We start from the raw sequence: 22003 nt of genomic DNA, 5'->3' as shown, positions 1-22003 counted from the left end.
AACACAGGACAATGAGCAGGTTTTGTGGGGAAATAGATGAATAGCATTCTGGACATGTTGAGTTAAAGGAGTGAGCATATGATACATTCAATGGGAAGTAGCCAGAGGTAAAATGGCATAATCCTCAGCAAGATTTCCTAGGCTGGAATATGAAGTCAGATATGATTTACGTATAAATAACAGAAGCCAGGAAGTTCAGTGAGATTACTCAGGTGCCATCTATTGAGCTTCAAAATTCTGAAATATATTGACATTTGAGAAGACTTTAGAAGAAGGGAATATAAAGAAATAGATAGGATGCTAAAAGTTGAACACCAGAGCATAATATCACAAAATTCAGGTAAGGAAAATTATTAAGGAAGGAATCATCAACAATGTTAACTGTGACAAAGAGTCATGTAAAACGTTGGCTAAAGAGGGTACATTGGCTTTGACAACTCAAAATCTATTAAAAATATTACCAAGAGTCTTTTCATCAGATTTGAGGAGCAACACCATATTGCTATGGGATAAAGAGTGAATCAAAATTGTAAATAGACAAGAGTACACTATTTAAGACGTTTGTGTGTAAAGAGACATTGATTTATAGAAGTGATACATAGAGAAGAGGTTAGAATCAAGAAAATATTTTTCAAGATAGTAGCAACATTTTTGTAAGTGCAAGAGACAAAGGAAGGGAAGGGTAAAGATACAGGAGAAAGACAACTCAGTGTGCTGGGTTTGTCATTAATTTCCACCAGAAGTCCAGATGAGCCCAGATGTTGATTAGATTGTTTCCAGGCCTTTGCAGGGTAGATACCTAGGACAAGTAGGTGGCAAGACCATCAGTAAGAAGGGCTTGAAGTAATGGATTTAGAGAACTCTAAGATCAACTTATAAAGAGATTAAGTGAAGAGAGAAAGGATGGTAGAAAAGAATTTATGAGCATGCAAGAACACTGCAGGGCACGGTCACAGAGTGCACTATGCATGGAAGCTCTCAGACTAACAGGGAGCTGCTGAAGTGCGGTAAATATGAAGGATCAGGTGAGTTGAAAGAATCAAAGGGCTGCCATCTGTGATGACTACCTGAGCACTGACATCATCCAGGATGAAGGTAACAAGAGGCAGAGATGAATACAGAAACCCAGATGTTATGGTCCTTGGTGAACACGAGGAAGGAACCAGGACTTCAGCAGAAGCAACAACACAGAAGAAAAGTAACAAATAATAGATGAGTGACCTAAGCTTTAGAGAAAGTGGCTACATGTAAGTTTCCCTGTATATGCTAACCATATCTTTAAATGATATTTAAGAAATGAAATGACATTCTTTTCATAACTTTTAGATATAGGGCCATATGAATACATTTTTTTTAACTCAAAGGTTTATAAGTACCAGAATGGAGCTGGAAAAGATGCACCCCCACACCTGTATTTCCCCAGCCTAGCAGGGTTTCCAGAAGAGTTCTCTCAGTCAGCAGCCTGGAGTGAAGTCCTACCTTCTGCACAGAGTAAAGCCCTGGTTACAGCAGGGAAGGCTTCAAGGGTGTTGGGGTTAAGCCTGAAATGATTTCAGGGTCTAGAAGGCATCACAAAACAAAACGGTAGCCTCTCAGAAGTAATACTGTGCTTATGGTGCCCCATTTTAAAATTAATCTCCTTAATAGATTTCAGACTGGAAACACTCAAACACTGTCAGAAATCCAATTTAAAGTTTCCTGTTTATTTTAAAAAAGAATATGGGGTCCAGGAACAAACAGTTCCCGAAAGCAATATTCTTTACCATTTACAATAAATCATCAGCTTCTGATTCTATCAGTTAGTTTAAGAAGTTGGCAAGAGATAATGCAATATTCTTCTGAGAGCGAAGATTCTTGTTACCTTATATTCTTATCTTCTATAAAAGTTTATGGTGTTTTGTTGCTGGTGTTGCTCTTAAAAAGATAGTATCTTCCACTCTCCACACAGGATTATTGGGGATGTTTTTTCTTTTATTTATCCAGATTAAAAATCTAACACATGCATTGGCTGGATATAACTTTAGAAGTTGACTAGACCCATTTGAGGAAAAATGAATATCCAATTTCCTTAACCTGGCATTACTGGACACTGTGATTAAATACAATATTGTTTTGCTTTGAACTGAATCTCTACCAGTCTGTCCTTCAGTCTGTTCTCCGTAACACAACAGGAAGCATTCTAAACAGACATGAAGAAAAAGTAATTCTAATAAGATGGTTTTAACCTGATCTAAATACTGTAGTTTTTGGCTTTCCTATAATAAATATTATTACATAATTCTCCCCCTGTATTATGAGGAAATATGGAAAAAAATTCTCTCTTCCTTGTTCTCCGTGAGTATAGGTAAATACTAATGGGAGGAGCACTCAGTACTGTCAATGCTAATTCCAACTGTAGTACAGGAAACCTAAGAGCAGAAACGCGTGCTGGCACTGCTTTCCATCCTTCCTTTTCTTCCTCTGACCTGGACATCAAGAGGCTGTTGAAGTGTCAGGTTTTTCCACTTTGCTTAATGTAGGTGTTCCTTTACTGAGAAGTCATTCTGTAAGTCTGTCAATCAGAGCGACAAGTATTCACCAAAGACCTTTCAAGGGCAATGGATTTCACATTAAGTTTGAGACTACTGTGGCCAGCCTTTGAACAGGATGGCTGTTATGAGCTGGACCATTAACTTCATCCAGTCCTTCCTCTCCAGCCACTCCCCATTGGTACAAGATTCTTTTCTGAATGTAGATAAATTTTTAATTTAAATCACATTATTTAAATACATATATGTTACATATATGCTATATACATATATGTATGTGTATACATATGAATATATGTTACATATATGTGTATATGTATATATATATTTGACATCATATTGGAAGAATAGTGTTTTTCAAATACACCTTGTGTGAAATTATTCTCCACCACTGTAAAGACTATTTCTAACTTTTTTTCCCTGGTACCAGGGATCAAATTCAGGACCTTGCTCTTGCAAGGCAGGCATGGCACCACTGACCTAAACCCCTGGCCCCTATTTCTACCTTTTAAAGATATAAATATTTTTAGAGATTCTATTGGCTGAAATATTATGAGAAGTTTACATTATACTTTAGCAAACAACACTGAAAAGTCTTTGACTTAAAAAATAAAATTTACTTCTCATTCATGTTACACATTAGATAATAGTCACCTGCAGTTGTGCCCCGCTTACCTTCTTCATTTGGGAATCCAGGTTTGTGTATTACCCTCCCATCTTTGCAAGCAATGTATTAGTCACTTTTTTATCACTGGGACAAAATACTCTGATATCAACAACGTAAAGGGGGAGAAGTTTATTTAGCTCACAGTTTCAGCAGGTTCAGTCCATGCTCAGTGGGCTCAAAGCAGAAGCAGCATGACAGAAGGGCAGGGCAGAGGAAAACTGGTCATTCCATGGAAGAAGTTAAGAACCAGAGAAAAAGAAAGGAGCCAAGAACAAGTCCTTTCAGGTCACGCCCCCAGTGACCCACCTCCAAACAGACCCCACCTCCTAATAGAATAGCTAATAAACTCACCAGTAGATTGATTCACTGATGAGCATAGTACCCCTATGACATAATCATTCTCCAAAAGCCCTACCTTTGAACACATGAGACTTTGGGGGCATATTTTGATCTAAACCATAAGCTATTATTGAAGCGGAAGGAAAAGAGCAAGGGTAGAACCACACAATGTATTTTAAAGCTTCTGTTCAGATATAACATTGATCATTTCTTACATTCTAATGATCAAAGCAAGCCACGAAGCCAAAACTGCCAACAGGGAGAGAGAAAGCACAGCCCCTCATAGGAAAGAGAGCACCAGGGAAAAGGCCCAGAAGGACATATCTAGTAGAGGCAGAATAAGATTTGTACATTGAATGGTCTACCAAATGATTTGTGAAATCTCTTTTCGCACCAATTTACAAAATTTAATTCATGAGTATAAACACAAGTAATTAGTTTGGGTACAGAAATATTTTACCAAGAAATAGGAGGTTGGATAAAAGATGACCCAGTCCAAAATCAGGCTACACTCCTGGATAAATTAATGATTTGTATATAGGTGGATATAGTCTTTAAATACCATTAACAATTTGTAGAGCACCTATTTGTTCTCAATTTAAATTTTTTTGACATATTGAAGACTATTTAAATAATATTTCCTAAATGTGTATATATATGGAAATTATACCTAATAAAATAATTTTAAAAGTGTTCCAGTCTCATATGACAAATTGACCACAATGTGTTTATCAAGTATTCTCAGTGCCTCAAACTATGCCTTGTGAAGGGTAGGTACCCCATTATTTGCTAGAGAATGGGGTGGAACTACTTTTGTAGTGAGGATACTGGAGACAAGTACTATTTTTATTTTTTCTCCACAAAATGGGCCTCAAAAGAGACTATGCATCCTATTGTCTAATGGTAGCAAAAATGAGAGACTAATCAGAGAATCTGAAAAAATCTCCTCTTTGAGTAGATCCAAACTATTATTTTATTTAACATATCTGTGTCTGTCCCTAGTTCACATGAGAGTAGGGAGAATGAAATGAGACAAGAGAGTTAAAAATTTCAGAAATTGTCAAACTCTCAATATACATTTTATGCAATAGTGTGTTAGATCGGTGTAGATTGAATGATCCAATAATTGTTTTTCCAAAGAAAGAAATGTAAAACTATGTCAAAACTAAGGACTTCTGTGTGAGAGGAACTTTTCTAATAGTTTTATATATAGGAATCTTTTTTTTGCGGGGGGGGGGGTACCAGGGATCGAACTCGGGTCTTTGCACTTGCGCAGCAGGTGGTGAAACCACTGAGCTAAATCCCCGGCCCTATAGGAATCTTTTTAATCCTCAGAACATTCCAGTGAGACAGGAATTAGTTCAGATAAGAATGTGGATGCATAGAGAAATTAAGTAATTGGTACAAGGACTCTAGCTGGTAAGAGGTAAAATTGGGATTTACATCCAGATAATCTGACTCTGGAGTTTGTATAATGTGACTCATTTTAGAGGAGGTTTTAAAATAGCCATCTTTCAAAGAGATAATATATTGGGAAGACTATTGATTTTGGAAAAAATGCAATGAATGTCCTGGGTTAGCTGGTTTCACCTGGGTTATCTAATTTAATCCTCAAACTAGCCCTGTGTGAGAAGGGATATTTTCCCCATGGTATAGATCAGAAATTTCAAGCCTGAAGAGTTTACTTTCCTAAGGTCACACAGTCAGTGCTCCATGTAGAATTCAGTTCTGAGTGTTCTGATTCCAAAGTCACTGTAAAGAAAAATGCTTTAACACATGGACTATCAGATCCCTTTTACCAAACAAAAGTGCTACAGTCCTTGTTTGGGAAGATGAATAGCAAAGGAGTAGCTCAACTTCTGGGCTCTTCCAAAGAGTTTGCTTTTATTTTGTTTGTACTTAGAGATGTCTCATGAAAGCCATCTAAGGCCATTTGTATTCAAGCATCTTTATGATCCCTGCTGGGTTGAGAGATAGCTTTTAGTAATCCCACCAAATCAATTCCTGCTGACCAGCCTCAGGGGTCAGTACTTAAGGAATTCTCATCTATTACATCCTCTGACAGGCAAACATTTTAACTCTTCTTTGGAGAAGAAAGGTAATTTTGTACCCTGCTGAGGGATGAGATAGAACTAAATTGTATTTGAGTGAAGAATGCTATTATCATTTTAGGGTTTTGATTTCCAAAATAAAGAATGACTCTTAATTCTAAGATTGCCTGAGAGGATTATAGACATTGCAGAAAATGTTTCCAAACCAACAGCCTTGAGTTTTGTGTCTTCAATTTTTTTCTACCACTTTCATTTCTCAGGGTAGCTATCTGTTGTTTATTGTCTGTTTTTCTAGGAAATCCATTATGTTACTTAAATTCACAGAGTTCTATATGGTAGCGTCCTTAGTTTTCCTTTCTTTTTTTTTTTTTCCATACACACTGCAAAAAAATGTGAGCAGGAGGGGAGATGCGGTACATCCTGTGCAGCTCCCTAAATTATAGTGCCATGTAATACGGCATGTAAAGAGACTAGGGTTCAGGGACCAGTTCTGCCAGTGATGCTGACACATAAGTCCTTGGGGGCTTGGTTTTCTGTATTGTAGGCAAGGGATAGTTAGAATAAAAGCTCCATGAGAGCAGTGAGCTTGACATTCTGTTCATTTCTTTTTCTCCAGCAACTTGAACTGTGTAGTCAATAATAGTGAAACTCCATAAACACTAGTTGAATGGATGATAAAATGGCTTCCCCCTCACCCTCAAAAACCCAAGCCCAGCATTCAAGGTCTTTTGTGTTGTTTCACTCTTTCCTTTCACCTTCATTTCCTTTCCTGTCCTTTGAGCACAAGACATACCCATCCAAGATCATGCCATTCTGTCTTTGTGAATCCTCTCCTCTCCACCTTCCTACTCCTCAGAATTATCAAAAGCTTTGGTTATCAACTCCAAGGCCAGTTCTGAGACCTTTCCCCCATCCTGAATAGACTACATCATGGTTTCCTTTGTAGAACAGAGGACTTTGCTGTGCTTATAGAACACTTATTTCTATAGGTCTTGTATTATTCACCCCATAGATATGTATTAACATATATATCAGCCAGTTAGCTATAACTTTACATGAATCTTATTTGATCCTCAGCAGTGAGGATCTTGACTATTCAAAGTAAGAATCAATGACTGTTCACTCTTTCATGTAGCTAGTACTTATTGAATGTATGTTAGTTAATAGGCCCTGTTGTGGATAGAGCTGGGAGACAGAAAACATTCCACTCTCAAGGGGCTTATTTTCTATTGAACTGATGCAATCGTGGAAGCAAGTACAGAAATAAATTAGCGAGGGGCTATGGATTGAATGTGGTGTTATTTACAGATGAGGCCTTTCAGAGGCAATTAAGATATGATGGTGAAGCCCTCATGATGGAGTTAGTGCCCTAATGTGAAAAGACAGGAGAAAAATGATGTCTTTTCCTTCATCATACGAGAACACATTAAGTTGTCTACCTGCAATAGAAGATGAGAAGCCTCACCCAAACTCAACCTGTAGGGATTCTGACCTTGGACTTCAAAAATCAATTTTTGGATTCAATTTGTTTCCTATGTTGGGATTCCATCATGTTCCTCAGCTCCTTTATTTTTTATCTGTATCCTGTCTAGATTTATTAATCATGTCTTGCACTATGGGCACGATCTTTGCTGTTATGTGAGAAATTATTTCTGATTTCATTTTTTCCAGATCCTCTTTAATTGCTAGTTCAGGGAGTCCAGGTGGTTGAGTATCAGAGTGTTCCATCTCATTTCCCTTTGGGGTTGCTGTAGGTGATCTGGAAGTCTAGTTCTATGGCTTGTTTACCTGTCTTCTCATTTTGACGCGCGGGGTGGGGGGGCGTGTAGGGTGGGTCTGTGTTCCTGGCGCCCGAAAGGCTCACCTCCTCTGGGCTCAGAGCCGTGGCTCACCTACCCCTCAAAAATCAATTTTTGATCTTTATAAGACATGCAGTCTAAAACAATTTGTTCCAGCAGCCTGAAATGATTAAGACACAAGATAATTTGGGATAATTGTAAATCATTAAGAAAATAAAGTTACTGATGTAAAATTAAAGTGAATGATAAGAGTAAGGAATTGGAACTAATCTAAATAATACATTTTCTTAAGGGCAATTCTACATCCCGTGCATGTCTGCGTTACCCAACACTTTGGTCAGGCTACATACTTTGATCATTCAAAAATCTTAGTCAAATAGTGAATTGTAATTTGAACTTATGGTCTGTAAGAGTCTTTCCATGTCTTAGACTTTGCTCCTGAGCTTAAATAAATGGATATAAGGTTTTAGTGTGAGGCATGAGGCCTGCCAAAAAAAAAAAAAAAAAATCCATGTCCCCAAATTGTATCTCAGCTAATTCAGGGGTCTGAGCAACAACATACTTCTGAATTTTCCTTATGCAATAGAGGAGAAGTAATAATTTACCCAATCCTAAAGTATTTTCCCTTTGACTATGGAATGCATTTTACTTTTTTGCCAGCAAAAATTACCTTTGTAATTATATTTGGCTTAGATAAATAATGCAGTGAATTTAAATTCTCCAAGTTCTCAGCATGTGACAGTACAAAATCATAGCAAGAAGAAAGGAGAGCCAATCTAGCATTAAAATTTTGCTGTTCAAAGCCTAGTGCTTTCACTCATAAAACTGCTGATGAATATTGCTGCTGTGATGACAGGCAAAAGTAAAGGAAGTCATTACCATTAACTGATGATAACTAAAAGTAAAAAAGAATTTTAAAAGCCCATAAACACAAACTAATAGGATTCAAACTGTAGGCTCAGATCACTTGAAAACTATCCTATTCAGAAAGGATCCTTCCAACCAGAAAGAGAAGACTTTGTTTATCCAGAAGGATTGATGAAGTTCTATGGATCAAACCACACATCTGTTCCAAGGAGGTCTGTCACATGGGTGTTAAACAAAGTTTCATAACAGTAATTAGTTCTTCTCCATGCAGTTTTACTACATTTTATCAGGATGAGACCTGTGTGCTTAGCACTGGGCTCCAACAAACTCAGATAATGGACCCAGACAGCAAACCTGCTTTTAAGATCTGAAACTTGCAGTACTCACTTTGGCAGCACATATACTAAAGATCTGAAACTTGCAGACTGCTTTGATTAGTCCCTAGTGGAGTGGGACGTCAAAAGAGGAACTGCAAGGTCAAGAATGTAGGAGTCTTACTTTTTGTCAGCAGAGTGATTTAGAAGGGTCGGAGTACTCTACTTTTGTACAGGCTCTCTAGTTTACTACAGAAGTGTGTCTGGAAATTCTCTAAGAAGAGGATGAGGACAAGAAAAAATTACTTTGAATTAACCGTTACTTCATTTACATAGTTATATAATACTAACATGGCTATTAAATATTTTACATTCAGTGTAGCCCACAGTACCAAATTACAGATATGATGGGTGACAGCTATGATGAATGGCTATAGGTCAAGTGTAAGATAAAGGTGAATGTGTACAGGAAAATGTCGAATATTTCCTCTCTAGGAAATATTCATATTTTTAAGAAGAATGAATAATTTTTGAATGCTTTATGACTGACTTCCTCCTATAGGATTTTCCCCTTTACTTTTTAAGCCTTTCACTTGCAGAATAACATTTAACAAGTCATCTACTTCCTAGTACCATGAAAGTTGTGTTTATTATGATTCTGTGTTTTCCACTTCAAATGATATTTTCTCTCTATAGTCAGATCTTACAAGTTTTAATTAGCAATAGAATAATTTGAGCTTATGGAGATAATGATTTTAGTAAGGGATTTTAGTGACATGGCCTTAATCTTCGTGCTGTTTGTAATTTCCATTTTTCTCTAATATTAGTTTGATAATGTAACTATCTTTAGCCACAACAGGGATAATATATTTATATAATGCCAGTCAAGTACAAAGAAATTAGAAGTTCTTGGAGGTATAAATTTTAGCACACAGTCATGAAATGGTTTGTTGAAGTTTGAGCATGAAACAAGATTTCTTTTCCAAAAACAAAACAAACAAACATGCTCCCCTTATACCAGGCATTGTGCTAAATGCAAAGAAATGAAGTCTCAAATAATTTAAAGCAATATTTCTTCCTTTTAAGATTTTAATTTTCCTAAGGTAGCAGAATGCTCTCTTGTGTCATCCATTTTAGTTTGATAGTGTAAATTGTTTTTAAGATCAGCTTCATGATATCAAAAGTACAAATCTTTAATAATTTTGAGGGTCCTGGTGAAGTGAACCAAATGTTCTCTTTGAAATTCATTTAAGGAATTTATGAAAACCTGTTCTTAGTACAAATCAAGGGGAAGATTGTTTGTCTTATAAAAATATTCTTTACAAATGAAAGAGGAATAGTTCAGCAAAGATGAAAGAGTAGAGAATCAGCCTCAGGTTCAGATATCTACAGAGCCTCATACTAACCAGATCTACTCCCATGAGGACAAATTATTTTAGCATCCTGTTTCTCTGCTTCCTTGTCTTTTAAAGCCACTGTGAAGTGATGAGATAATGTACAGAAGAGATTTCCTATGGTATTCACCATAAAATCTATGCTCCATAAGTGACAGCAGTAAGTTACAACAGAATAGTCAGAGTTTTCTTTATGCTCAACAACTACAAAATTTAAATCTGAGCCCTGATTCTCAACAACATATTATAGAAAGACTTCTGATGGTATTTTCTAAATGTAAATTAAATGTTCACTTACCATTTGATCTGTACCAAACATGATGGATGCAGTGTTTTGCAGTATACAATTTTCTGTGCAGCCCCTTGCTAAGGCTTTGTGGTGTGACAGAAGTAGGCTTTAATCAAACTTCTTAACTGTGTATCTCTTCTTTCGAGAATTATTATGTTTTCTCAAGTCATGGTGCACAAACAGTGGCAGATTGTCCATTCTTTTTTTTATTTTAGTAGATACCCCTTGATCTGTCTGCAAATACGCCTTGAGCCTTCTCTAACTCTTGAAAATTCTTCCCATATTCCCCACCAATTTAGTGACATCTTATCAGCTCCCTCGGGGAATTATCTTTTTTACCTACTAGAACCAGTGGACTAGGGTTGCCTTTAACCTTTGTTTATTGTATTGAGTGCAACTTTCCAGACTAATTTCAGTCTAAAGAAGTAGAAAGCCATGCCTGTTTGGCAAGTACAAGGTCCTGAGTTCAATCCCTGTTTCTGCAAAAAAAAAGAAGTGGGAAACCAGCAAGTTCAAAACGTTCCTTGTCTCATAACATAAGAAGAAAAGAATTTTTAAAAAATATTTTGACATGAGCATCAAAATTATATGGATGATTAGTTCATGGACCATAATAGTTCTTTTTGTTATCAGTAATGATAAATGAATAAGTTATAAATTAACTGTTAAATCAGAGGAAATATGCAAGCATGTCTCATCTCTGAAAGATATTTGTTGTTAAATTTATATTCAATTAATGACATTTTTTCAGTAATAGAACACTCACATCCAGGGTTTCTTATATCCCTGAGAATCAAACTTTATTCAATAGACAGATTCTGTATTTTTGAAAGATAATCTTTGATTCTTGTTAACTATTGATTCTTACAGTCTTGATGTACTTGTATTAAATATTCTTGTCAGTAACATCTGCCCTTCTGCTCAGGCCTTGCTCATGTTATGTTATTTGGAGAAGAGCAGGTTTCATGATGAGTCTGTAACAAAGCATAATTGTAAAGCTTTGTTCAGATCACACAGTTTGATTCACCCAAGGGTAATATTTGCTTTATTCTACTCCTATAGATATTAGGACATTGATGATTCAGTCATTTTGGCATATACTGTTTTTAACTGTGTGGCATAAATTCAGATACTGAAGCATCAAAAGCCTTTGTTATAAAGGATCTTCCCTGTGAAATAATCCCAGGGCACAGGCTCTAAGTTTAGCATTATTTGAATTTCCCTCAGTGGATCATGCACAAAGCAGTGTCAAAACCAGATGAAGAATTCACTGAAGGTATAGATGTGGATAGTGTATTTGTTAATTACTATCTTCTGAATATGAGAAATCCCTCCGTGTATATTTCAAATTCAAAAAAAAATCTCTAAACATCAGTTCAGTCAAGAAGCAAAATTCCTTTATTTTCTACCTCTCAGAAATTAGTATAAAAAAAGCAAACAGAAGAAAGTTTTTCCAGATGAGAGAAAATATTGTAACAATGTCTTTAAAAAAATTCCCTGAAGTTATCCTTGGTAAGTTAAAGATTATTTTGGTTGAAAGCTTAAAAAACTCCAAATAACTGTGCATATTTTATTTTAAGGGGTAGTGAAATATATCCCTCTAGTAATGAAGAGTTTATGACTCATCTACACACATGCATCATAATTACCTAGGATAAAAATGAATAGCCATTCTCTGAGAGCCAAGAACAGGTGGTACAACCTATCATCTCAGATGTTTGGTATATTGGCCCAACAACAGCTGTCTCCAAAGACAAGAGTCCCAGCTGCACTACCAAGGAACAGAAAAGGAATTCCTTTGGATGTCCATGTAGGCGTGCAGTGGTCAAGTGTGAGCAGACTTGCTCTGGGAAATGAACAAGTGGATCATTTGTTAGCTTTTGATACACCACCTGCTCTGTCTCAGATGGCTCAAGGGAATCAATGCCAAGGAATTGTTACTGAAAATATCCTTTCTGAAAATGATGATTGCTACTACTGTTAGTCTTTAATAGCAAAGATTGTTATTAAAAACATTTACTGCTTGGGCCGGGGGTTTAGCTCAGTGGTTTCACTGCCTGCTGCGCAAGCACAAGGACCCGAGTTCGATCCCCAGTACCAAAAAAAAAAAATTCTGGGGCCAGGGATTTAGCTCAGTGGTGCCAGGTCTGTCTCAAAAGCACAAGGTCCTGAGTTCTATTCCCTGGTACAGCAAAAAAAACCCAAACATTTACTGCCTGTAGTGTCATTTGTCCTCAGCTATACAGTATTTTCTTTCATTCTGCAGGTAAATTGTTCTCAAACAGTGCCTGACAGAACAATGCCTAAATCTGAGTTTATGGTTAATTGTATATTTTCATGACTATTTTTGAAGATATTAGAAGTTTATGTTGTACTGAGTGGGAGACAGTGTGATCATTCTAGAACTCTTTAAGTTCCAGTAGTTAGACAATGTTCTATTTAGTAGTTCATGAGAAGGACATCTATGAAAATCTTTTCTTTTCCAGTAGGGAAAATATAAGTGACATTATTTAATAAGTGATAATATAGCAGATAAGGCTTTAGGGAAAAATGATAATACATACCCCAATCTATTTTTTCAATGTTTAAAAAATGTATCATTTAAAATTAATACTAGGTGATTATAATGAACATTTTAGAATATATAACAAAAAGAAGACAATAAAAACCATCTATCACTCAGGGCTAATATTTGTGGGGGGTACCAGGAATCGAACTTGGGACCTTGTGCTTGTGAGGCAGGCGGTAGAACCACTGAGCTACATCCCTGGCCCTACTCAGGAGTAATATTAGTATTTCTCTAAATGTATTTTCAATTCTACTTCAATTTGGTACATTTATCTAACAAAGTTCTACTATATGGCACATACTCTTTCATTGAGTTTTTAGGAGTTTATTTTAAGGGTGTTAACTGTTTATTATATTTGTTACAAGTATGTATATGAATTTGTCATATTTTAAATTTTGATCTGTTGGATTTGTATGATATTTAGCATATGAAAGTTGTATCAGATTTTGTATACTGACTTCAGCATTCATTTAAAAAAATCTCTTCCTCACTACCCTTATATATTTATCTGTGTTTTCATGCAGTATTTTAAGCTTTTTTATTTTTACATGCCTACCCAGCTTTCTAGTCCATAACACTTTTCTCATAAAAATCAAACTATGAATACCAAGCTATTTTGAAAGTAAAAATCTAATGTCATATCTGTTTTCAAAACTATCCCAAATAGTAAAATGTAGAGAATTAGAAAGTGAGTTTATTTCAATGTGCTAAATTATACTTATGAACTATTTTAACATGAAGACATAGCTAAGAATAAGTTATTGTGTTTAATGATATATATTAATTTGTGTTAGATTAAGGCAATGCTGATTAAGATGCCTATAATAATTGAGTGATCTATCACAGTATTTGCTGAGTTGGAAAGAGCATGTGACTACAAGATGCAGATTAGCTAATTGAGTTCCAACCCTGACTCCAGTAATAATTAGTTTGGGGAAGCTGAACAATTTATTTGGCTCTTTGAGTTTCCATTTCTCCCAGAGGTCGTTGGATAAAGCACACACCACACCACAAGATTTCTTACATAGACTGAGGAAACAAAATACCCAAATTATCAGCTTCTTTAATTTAGGATGGAAGTTACGGAAGTTCAAGAGTAGGAGGTAAGAAAATCAAGAGCTAAATGTATACCAAATTCTTAGAATTACCAAGTAGCTATCTTTCCTCAGTGGAATAGGACATGGCTTTTCAGAGATTTGTGTAAGTTTGCTTTAACAAAACACAAAAATGTGCTCTTTTTAAGATAAACTGCTTTGACACATTTGAAATGATTATTCCCTGTTTGTTCTATTTTAGCATTACCTAAAGTGATGGTAAAAGGATGTTGTTTTCCATAGTCTAGAACTTGAAAAAGCATGCAGTCTAACTAGGATTATATTTATATTATATATCAAATAGTATGACTGACATAAGTTCTAACCAGTAAGAACAGATTCTGGCTTTTAACTGCTGGTCCCTCATAAGACTAAACCAAACCTCAGCTATGAACTTGAGATAGAGTAAAAAGCAAATGATCAAGGTCTCTGCCATTCTAATTGGAGAAAGGGACAATCAACAAAGAAACATCACATAATTTCACATGATCATTAATAATTTAAATAAAATTAAACAGGTTAAATAGAGTGACTAAGGGTAGGGTACTTTAAACAGCATGCTCAAGGGTGTTCTCCAAAGATTTGAAAAGAAACTTGAGCAGACAACCAAATGATGAGGAGCCAGCCCTTGGAACATTTGGGGAAGTCACATCCAGGCAGAAGTAACAGCAGCAGACTAAACCTAAGGAGAGAAGCTTGGCGTGTTTTGTGAAGGACTCTCAGAAGGCCAGTGTAGCCACATAGTGGAGACAGTGGGAAATATAGAACAACAAATCAGAGAGTGATACCAGGAGATGAGGTCACATACTCAAAATGAAGTCACTCATCTTGATGAGAGCAGTCAGTCAGATCTGACAAATAATCCAGTGTACTGGAAAGCTATTGGAGGATTTTAAGAAGGGATAGAAATGATCTGATTTAATATTGAAAGAGATAATTCTGGTGGCTATGTGGAATGTGGATTTAGGAAGAAAGATACAGGGAGGCTTGCTAATGTCTTGTATTTGGGAGATTATGGTGGAAGAGATGAAAAATGATCACACTGAGGATATATTTAGAAGGCAAAATCACTATGTTCCTCCATATGCTCAGATTTCTTCAATGCAAAACCCTTGACAGTGCAGTATTTTATTTTTATAAGGGATATTATTCCCTTTTATAAACTCATTTTATATATGTCATTCATAAATGATGGCAAAATATTGAAGTAACAGAAAAGAAAGTTGGTTTCTTTAAAATGTCTAATAGTTGTGTTACTAGAAGAGGATAAAGTTACATTTTATCATTAATTTAGTGAAATCCTTTATCATTTGTTTTTATCAAAGTTTCTGACTGGAATTCTGCAAGCCAGAAATTACAGAAACTGAAAGTTCTTTTGTAACATTATTCTAGCTACTTGTATATGACAGGCCTTTTGTACTTAAAAAAAGCTTAGCAATATATTTTCACTATGAGTTTATGTAAGAAAACAAACTAAAGTCACAGAATTAAGTATTGGTATCAAGTCTGAATAACTAGGAATAGCTTCAAAGAACATCTCCAAACAGCTTTTGCCAACATTACTTCCTGCCTTTTCTGCTGATGTAATAATTCCTTCTTTGGTCATGGTTCGTCTTTTCTTCCCCATGCAAACATTCTTCAAGGCAGCTGTAATAGTGTGAAAGTTCACCACATAGTTTCTCCTGATGGTCCTAGCTTTGCCAGACACAGATCATGTCATTTATCTTTCTGAGAACTTGTTTTCTTATTGTTAAAATGAGATTGGACTAGATAATCCTAATCCTATTTCCAGTTCCAAGATTTTAAATGTCTTTTTTCTGATTTTTCCATGTTATCAACATAATACTTTATCTACTTTGATTGTCATTTTTGTGTTGATATTTCCCAGATCTATTCCTTAAGTTTCTCTCTCTCATGATATCTAACAAAAGGAACTTCCTCCTGAGCATCTATACTTGTATGTTGTAGAAACACTTGTAAACATGCTATGTCCAACATGGCATTAACTTTACCTAGAAATTTTCTTCTTTATCTGTAGACTTTTCTCATATAGTCTAAGCATCTCCCTCCTTTTAAGTACTCTACTCCATTATTCTTGCAAGCAGCCATCTACTTACCTTTCAAGGTATATTAGTCACTTTCCTATCTTTGCTGGGACAAAATACCCAACATCTGAAACTTAAAGGAGGAGTTTATGATTTCAGTGAGTTCAGTCCATGGTTGGCTGGCTGCAAGGCAGAAATGGCATGGTAGGAGGACATGGCAGGGGAGTTCTTGATCATTTTTTATCCCTGTCTCCCCAAAGTGTATAGTGTGCATTTCTCTCTCTTTATCTTCTTCCTGAATGACATGGGATGAACAGATTTCCTCTGCCGTGTCCTCCTACCATGCCATTTCTGCCCTGGAGCCAGCCAAGCATCGACTGAAATTGGTAAATATTATGAATCCCAAACATATATCAATAAATAAAAACAAATATATTATTCCAGGCCAGGTTCCCAGTTACCCACCTCCTGCAGCTACCCTCACCTCCTAACAGTACATGAGTTCAGCTATGAACTCATCAATGGAATCACTGAGGAATATAGCACCCCCATGACCCAGTGACATTTCAAAAGCCTTACCACTGAGCACATGAAACTTTGGGGAGACATTTTAGATATAAACAATAATGCAAAACTTCACTCAGAGTCTCCTTCTTATAGGACATTTTTCCAGTGCACCTCCACTCCAGAAACAATTTTCTACCACCCTTCATGTTATTCTAATTAGGCTGATATCAGAGTACCTGCATGACTTTACTGAATCTGTTTATTTATATATTTGCCTTCTGAACTCCCTGAGGATTCCGATAGTTTATTTCCATGTGATTTAACCTCAGTTTAGAAAGTACACTGTTACATAGGAGAATATTAACAAATAGTAAATGAATAAGTGAAAATGAAAACTTTATGATCTAAGAATTGCTCAAGCCTTTATCTTATTTGGAACTATGGTTTGGATGGTATTTGAGTGTGACCCTCAAATACTCAAGTATAGGGACTCAAGTACTGGGAGCTTGGTCACCAGTATGGCACCGTTAAAAGATGGTAGGACCTTCAACAGTGGTGCCTAGTGGGGATCATAAAGTCACTGAGGGATTAGTGTAGTTCTCCCCTCTCTGGATTCCTATCTCCATGTGATTTCTCCCTTTAACACATGCTACTACTGTGATGTTATCTGCCACTAGGTTCTCCTTAGAGGCTCCCCTTAAGGCCTCCTATAGGGGCCTTATAATAAATAAGGCTGCTAAATGTTGGACTTTTAGCTTCCAAAACTGTGAGGAACTTGTTTCTTTATTTCATACTGAGCTTCAAATATTTTGTTATAGTATGGAAAGTAAACTAATATACCTGGAAATTGTCTTCATATCAGTAGTTTTTTCAGGGCCGGGGATTTAGCTCAGTGGTCGCGCCACTTGCCTTGCAAGCACAAGGTTCTGAGTTCAGTCCCCAGTACCAAAAAATAAATAAATAGTTTTTTCAAGATGTGGAAAAGCTACTTTCTTTCTTATCTTGTTGCCAGTCTTAACCTGCTTACCTGCACATGACTCATATAAACGCCAACTTTTATTTGCTGGCTTACATCTTTCTAATGTGATATTTGAGTGTCCTTTTTATATATATTCTGTTTTGTAGAGTGCATAGACCACATTTTCTGTTTCTTCTCTTCCATGAAGTTGAGATTAGAGTAATGATGTCTAGCCAGTTTTAAATATACATTCATTCCTTGAAACCCCACATTTCATTCAGTTTTTGCTTGGCAAACAACTGAAATTTTCTTCAACACAAATGTTTATATATAAACCAGTCTCATCGTGAGCAATTAACAAATGCACTTCCAACTCCTTGAAATGTTAATGAAATTTAGACTGACACTTAGCTCTCATTCAGTAAGTATACTTAGGTAAATAAGCTGTCAGACTTGAATGGCTGAATATTTCTCAGTATCATCTCAAAACACCTCCAGCTTGCTGGTCAGGCTGGAAAAAATTCACCAAGGTGACTTATTTTAGCGGGTTAAGAAGCCATCTGTGACACCATGTAAAGATGACAGAATCAGCTCCCTATCTAATTATATTTTTTAAATTTACTGCTACTGGATTAAATAACATGGAAATCACATACAAATGGGAAATAAGTTCGCCTTTTGAAAAAAGTTTCTTTCTGTGCGATCCATTGTTTCAAAAGTCTCCTCAAGTTTGTCTGAGATAACTTGCTGGCCCACTCTTTACTATCTTTGCTTGAGTGGTGCGTTAGTTTTCTGTCACTGTGACAAAATATGTGACATAACTTAGAGGAGGAAAAGTTTATTTTGGCTCACCATTTCCAAAGTTTCAGTACATGGTGGGCTGACTCTGTTGTTTTAGGCCTGTGAGGAGGTGGAAACATCATGGAGGAAGAATGTAACAGAGAAAAGCTGCTTATTTCATGGCAGCTAGGAAGCAGAGAGAAAGGAAAAAAAGGGAGAGGGAGGAAGGGAAGGATGGAGAGAGAGAGAAAGAGAGAAAGAAAGAGAGAGAGACTGGCTTGAGAAGGGGCCAAGGATAAGACATAGTTTCCAAATTTATTTCCCCATCATCTACTCCCAAATCTAGGCCCCACCTCCAAAATTTCCATTACTTCCCAACAATGCCATTAAATTATGAGTTCATTAATGGAATAAACCACTGAAGAAGGCAGAGCCCTCATGTTCTAATCACCTTTCAAAAGCCCTACCTCTGAACATATGAACCTTGGGGTGAGGGTGGGATTTAAGATCCAGACCACCTGCTGTGGTGGTTAGTACTTCATAACTCCCACAACTATTATTCCCCTGCCACTCATCCTGATGTTCACACAGAGTCCTGAACAGCCTTTGGGAGTTAGTTTATACATTGAAAGATTACCAATATTGTGTACTAACTCAGTAGACATGATGCAGAAGCTAGTTTGAACAAAATGAACATCAATAATGATAATTATTACCCTTAATTAGGCACCTTATTGAGTGTGAGTTAAAATTACATAATGAATATATCCAATTCTCAGAACAGGCCTATAATCTAAACAATTCATACCAGCCTATCAAAGATGAAGAAGGGAAGGATTAGACAGGTTAAGGAGGTTGTCTGAGGTCACATTCCACTAGACAGCCTAGTTAAAATTTAAACTTTTCTCTGTGCATTTTCCACTGAGAATTTTTTTTTTTTTTTTGGTACCGGGGATCAAACTCGGAACCTTGCGCTTGGGAAGCAGGCACCAGAACCACTGAGCTAAATCCCCAGCCCTGAGAATTTTAATATAATTGTCCATGCCATGAATGAGAAATTTCTTGAGGTGAGATACTTAAAATGAACGTGACCTGTTCAGTAAGTATGTAGCCTCTTTCTGATGTCACTTAGTTGGAAGAAGATTCAGAAGGCTAAGAAGGTGTTAAAACTGTTCACGTAATGAACTGAACAGACTAGCACAATGTTTCTTTGCTTTCTAGGAAGATTTCCAACCTGCAGCAGCCTCTAAAACCAACTGGGAGTCAGTCACAAGTTCTACCTCAGTAAGTAATTTATTACTCTGTTGCCATCAAAAGAAACTGATGGAATAGCTAAGGTCAACCCCAGAAGGACTTAAACTACATTAAAGACCTGTGGCTTAACCAAAAGCCAAATCCTGAGGATATGTTTCTCCATTTCTTTCAGGTTATGGTAGATTATGTTGAACACTTTGGCTTCTCTTTAAGAAAGGTTTTCAAGCATTGCCAGTAGATGATTGTAGGAACTTGGGGTAGCCAATAACATAAATATTTGTCAGTTTTAAAGAAGAGTGTTCTAACAAGAGGATTGTCTGGCCATATCAAATTGATCCACAGGCTAATTCAAGTGTGCAATTTCAAAATAGCTTTCTGATTATTCCAGGAGAAGCTGTTAATCTTTGTGTTTTCAAGGGTCTTTTCAGACTTGAAAAATCTGTTTACAGTAAGATAGCTTAAATGCAAAACAGGCATGTAGAGCATTCTATTTGACTTAGACATAAAACATAACTCACCCTTAAGCTCAAAGTGGTTCATAACCCCATTTTTTTCGCCAAATTTAGTCATTTCTTAGTACTCTGTCTCCTTATCTACTTTAGATAGAGCAGACCTTGTTTTCACCAATCATACATGTAGTGCTTATGTAGCAATAAAACACAAGTTAATAAATGCAGTTGTTCATAGAAAGGGCAGGAGCATTCAGAAATCATGTCCATGGTCCTAAAGCGCATCCATGCAGCTAAGTTCCAGTTGATCTTTTTTTTTTCAAAAGTAACACACTGTCTTTTGTGTCTTGGGAAGTTTTTTAAATTTCACTCATGTAGCAGAATTTCCTCAGCTGTGGATTCTATCACCTGGGGCAACTGTGACTAAAATACCATCTGATCAAGAGACAGATGAAGCCTTTGCTGGTGATATTATGAATGTTTTCTTTGCTTCTGACATTCCAGAATGCATGCTCTGAACCTTGTTCAGTGTAGCCAGTCATTTCAGGAGAGTAAAAGTCAAAACAAGGCAGGTAACACTGAGGAGCTGTTCAAACTAAGCAGAGAGGTTGGGCAGCCAGTGGCAGCCTTTACAACCAAGGTTGAGTCTGGAGAGAGCTTCCAGCTTCTCAAACGTCTTATACATAATAGGTCATAATAGGTCTAATTATTTCTGTCCCAAGTACAAAATTATACTTTAAAGATCCTTAGTAATTAAAAATAATCCATGAAGAATTAGTCAGCTTTCCAATAGTATAAAAATACCTGAGGTAATCAACTTACAAAGAGAAAAGGTTTATTTTGGGTAGAAATTTTAGAAGTCCTCAATCAATGGGATCCACTGCTTTGGGCCTGGGGCAAAGCAGTACAGTATGGCACAACCCCATGGCAAAACAAAACCACTCACCTAATGACCAGGAAGCAAAAGAGAGGCAGCAGGAGCCAGGTACCCACAAGCCCCTTCAGTGTCATGCCCTTGATGATATAAGGACCTCCCATTAGTCTCCACCCACTAAGGGCTCTCCCACCTCCCAGTATGCACCAACCACTCTGGGGACCAAGCCTTTTACACATGAGCTTTGCTGGAACATTTAAGTTCCAAACAATTGCACAGGTCTTTTTGAAACAGAGAGATTGTCCCATCTGTTTGGAGTATCTGAGGATGCTCAGCCTCCAGTCCATATCCACTAGATATTTCTGATTTGAGTTCTAAGAAGAGGTACTATTTAGCCCTCTTTGCAGAACAGAACATCACAGTTGCTTTTCTCAACTTCATTTTACCTGCCATTTTCTTCTTTGCAAACCTTCTTTGTTTTTGTTCAGTGCAGTTTATAGTGTATTGTTTGTAAATTATTATCAAAGTAGTTCAGTTAACATTAGAATTGACTTCTGTAGGGCGAAGGATTTAGCTCAGTGGCATTGCACTGGCCTCGCAAGCACATCTTGAGTTCAATTCCCAATACCGCAAAAAAAGAAAAAGAAATTGACTTCTATAAATACATAACAAAAATCTAAATCAGATCAAATTTATAGTGCAGCTGAAGGAAGTATACCAAATTAATCTTTCCCTCAAAAATAGTTTTTAAATATTGACTTCAGAAACAAATGTTCTCAGGGGTTTATTAGGTCACCTAATCACTCATAAATATTTTCTTAACTATTATTGTATCTGTCAAGCACTTTGAATCAAAACTTGCAAGCAGCAGTAAAACCCATATAAAAGGTCACATTTTATGTATGGTTTGGATTTGTTCTTCAGCTTAATGTTAGAAGATGTTAGACTTCCCCCTCCGTCCCAGGGTCTGAGAGTCCTTTGAGAGCTTACAGAGCTATTTGACCACACACTTTTTTTTTTTATTCCATTCAGACACTTTTTAGAGCCAACCCAGAAAATTCCTTGCATCCATTTTCTCCACACCTATTGCAAGAAGCTTTTACCTGTATGGGAAAGGCTTGATTAATGTCCCTGATTTTATTCCAATAAATTAGGAAGAGTTTTAATTTCAAAGCTGTTACATGCTGGCATGCTCCTAACTTTGGTCAGCTCATTTCAATATTTG

At 36.5% G+C, this 22003-nt stretch overlaps 1 protein-coding gene across 8 annotated transcripts in view; it reads left to right on the top strand.

Annotated features, from left to right (window-relative positions):
- Positions 1 to 22003, top strand: part of Pdgfd (platelet derived growth factor D) — a 247557-nt gene that overhangs the window by 193717 nt on the left and 31837 nt on the right. For 6 of the 8 annotated variants that reach the window (XM_087212345.1, XM_087212344.1, XM_087212346.1 and 3 more), the window contains one exon: positions 19423 to 19485. The exons of the other annotated variants lie outside the window; for them this stretch is intronic. In XM_087212345.1, the coding sequence (XP_087068471.1) occupies positions 19423 to 19485 (63 nt within the window). The remainder of the gene's footprint in view (positions 1 to 19422; positions 19486 to 22003) is intronic. 8 annotated transcript variants of the gene reach the window in all.

This window comes from Heterocephalus glaber, unplaced genomic scaffold (assembly GCF_053883595.1).
Source record: "Heterocephalus glaber isolate CG9 unplaced genomic scaffold, H.glaber_assembly_v1.0 deba00001429, whole genome shotgun sequence".
NCBI classification, from domain to species: Eukaryota; Metazoa; Chordata; class Mammalia; order Rodentia; family Bathyergidae; genus Heterocephalus; species Heterocephalus glaber.
The sequence above is the reverse complement of the archived record's forward strand: the minus strand, read 5'-3'. Positions and strand labels throughout refer to the sequence as shown.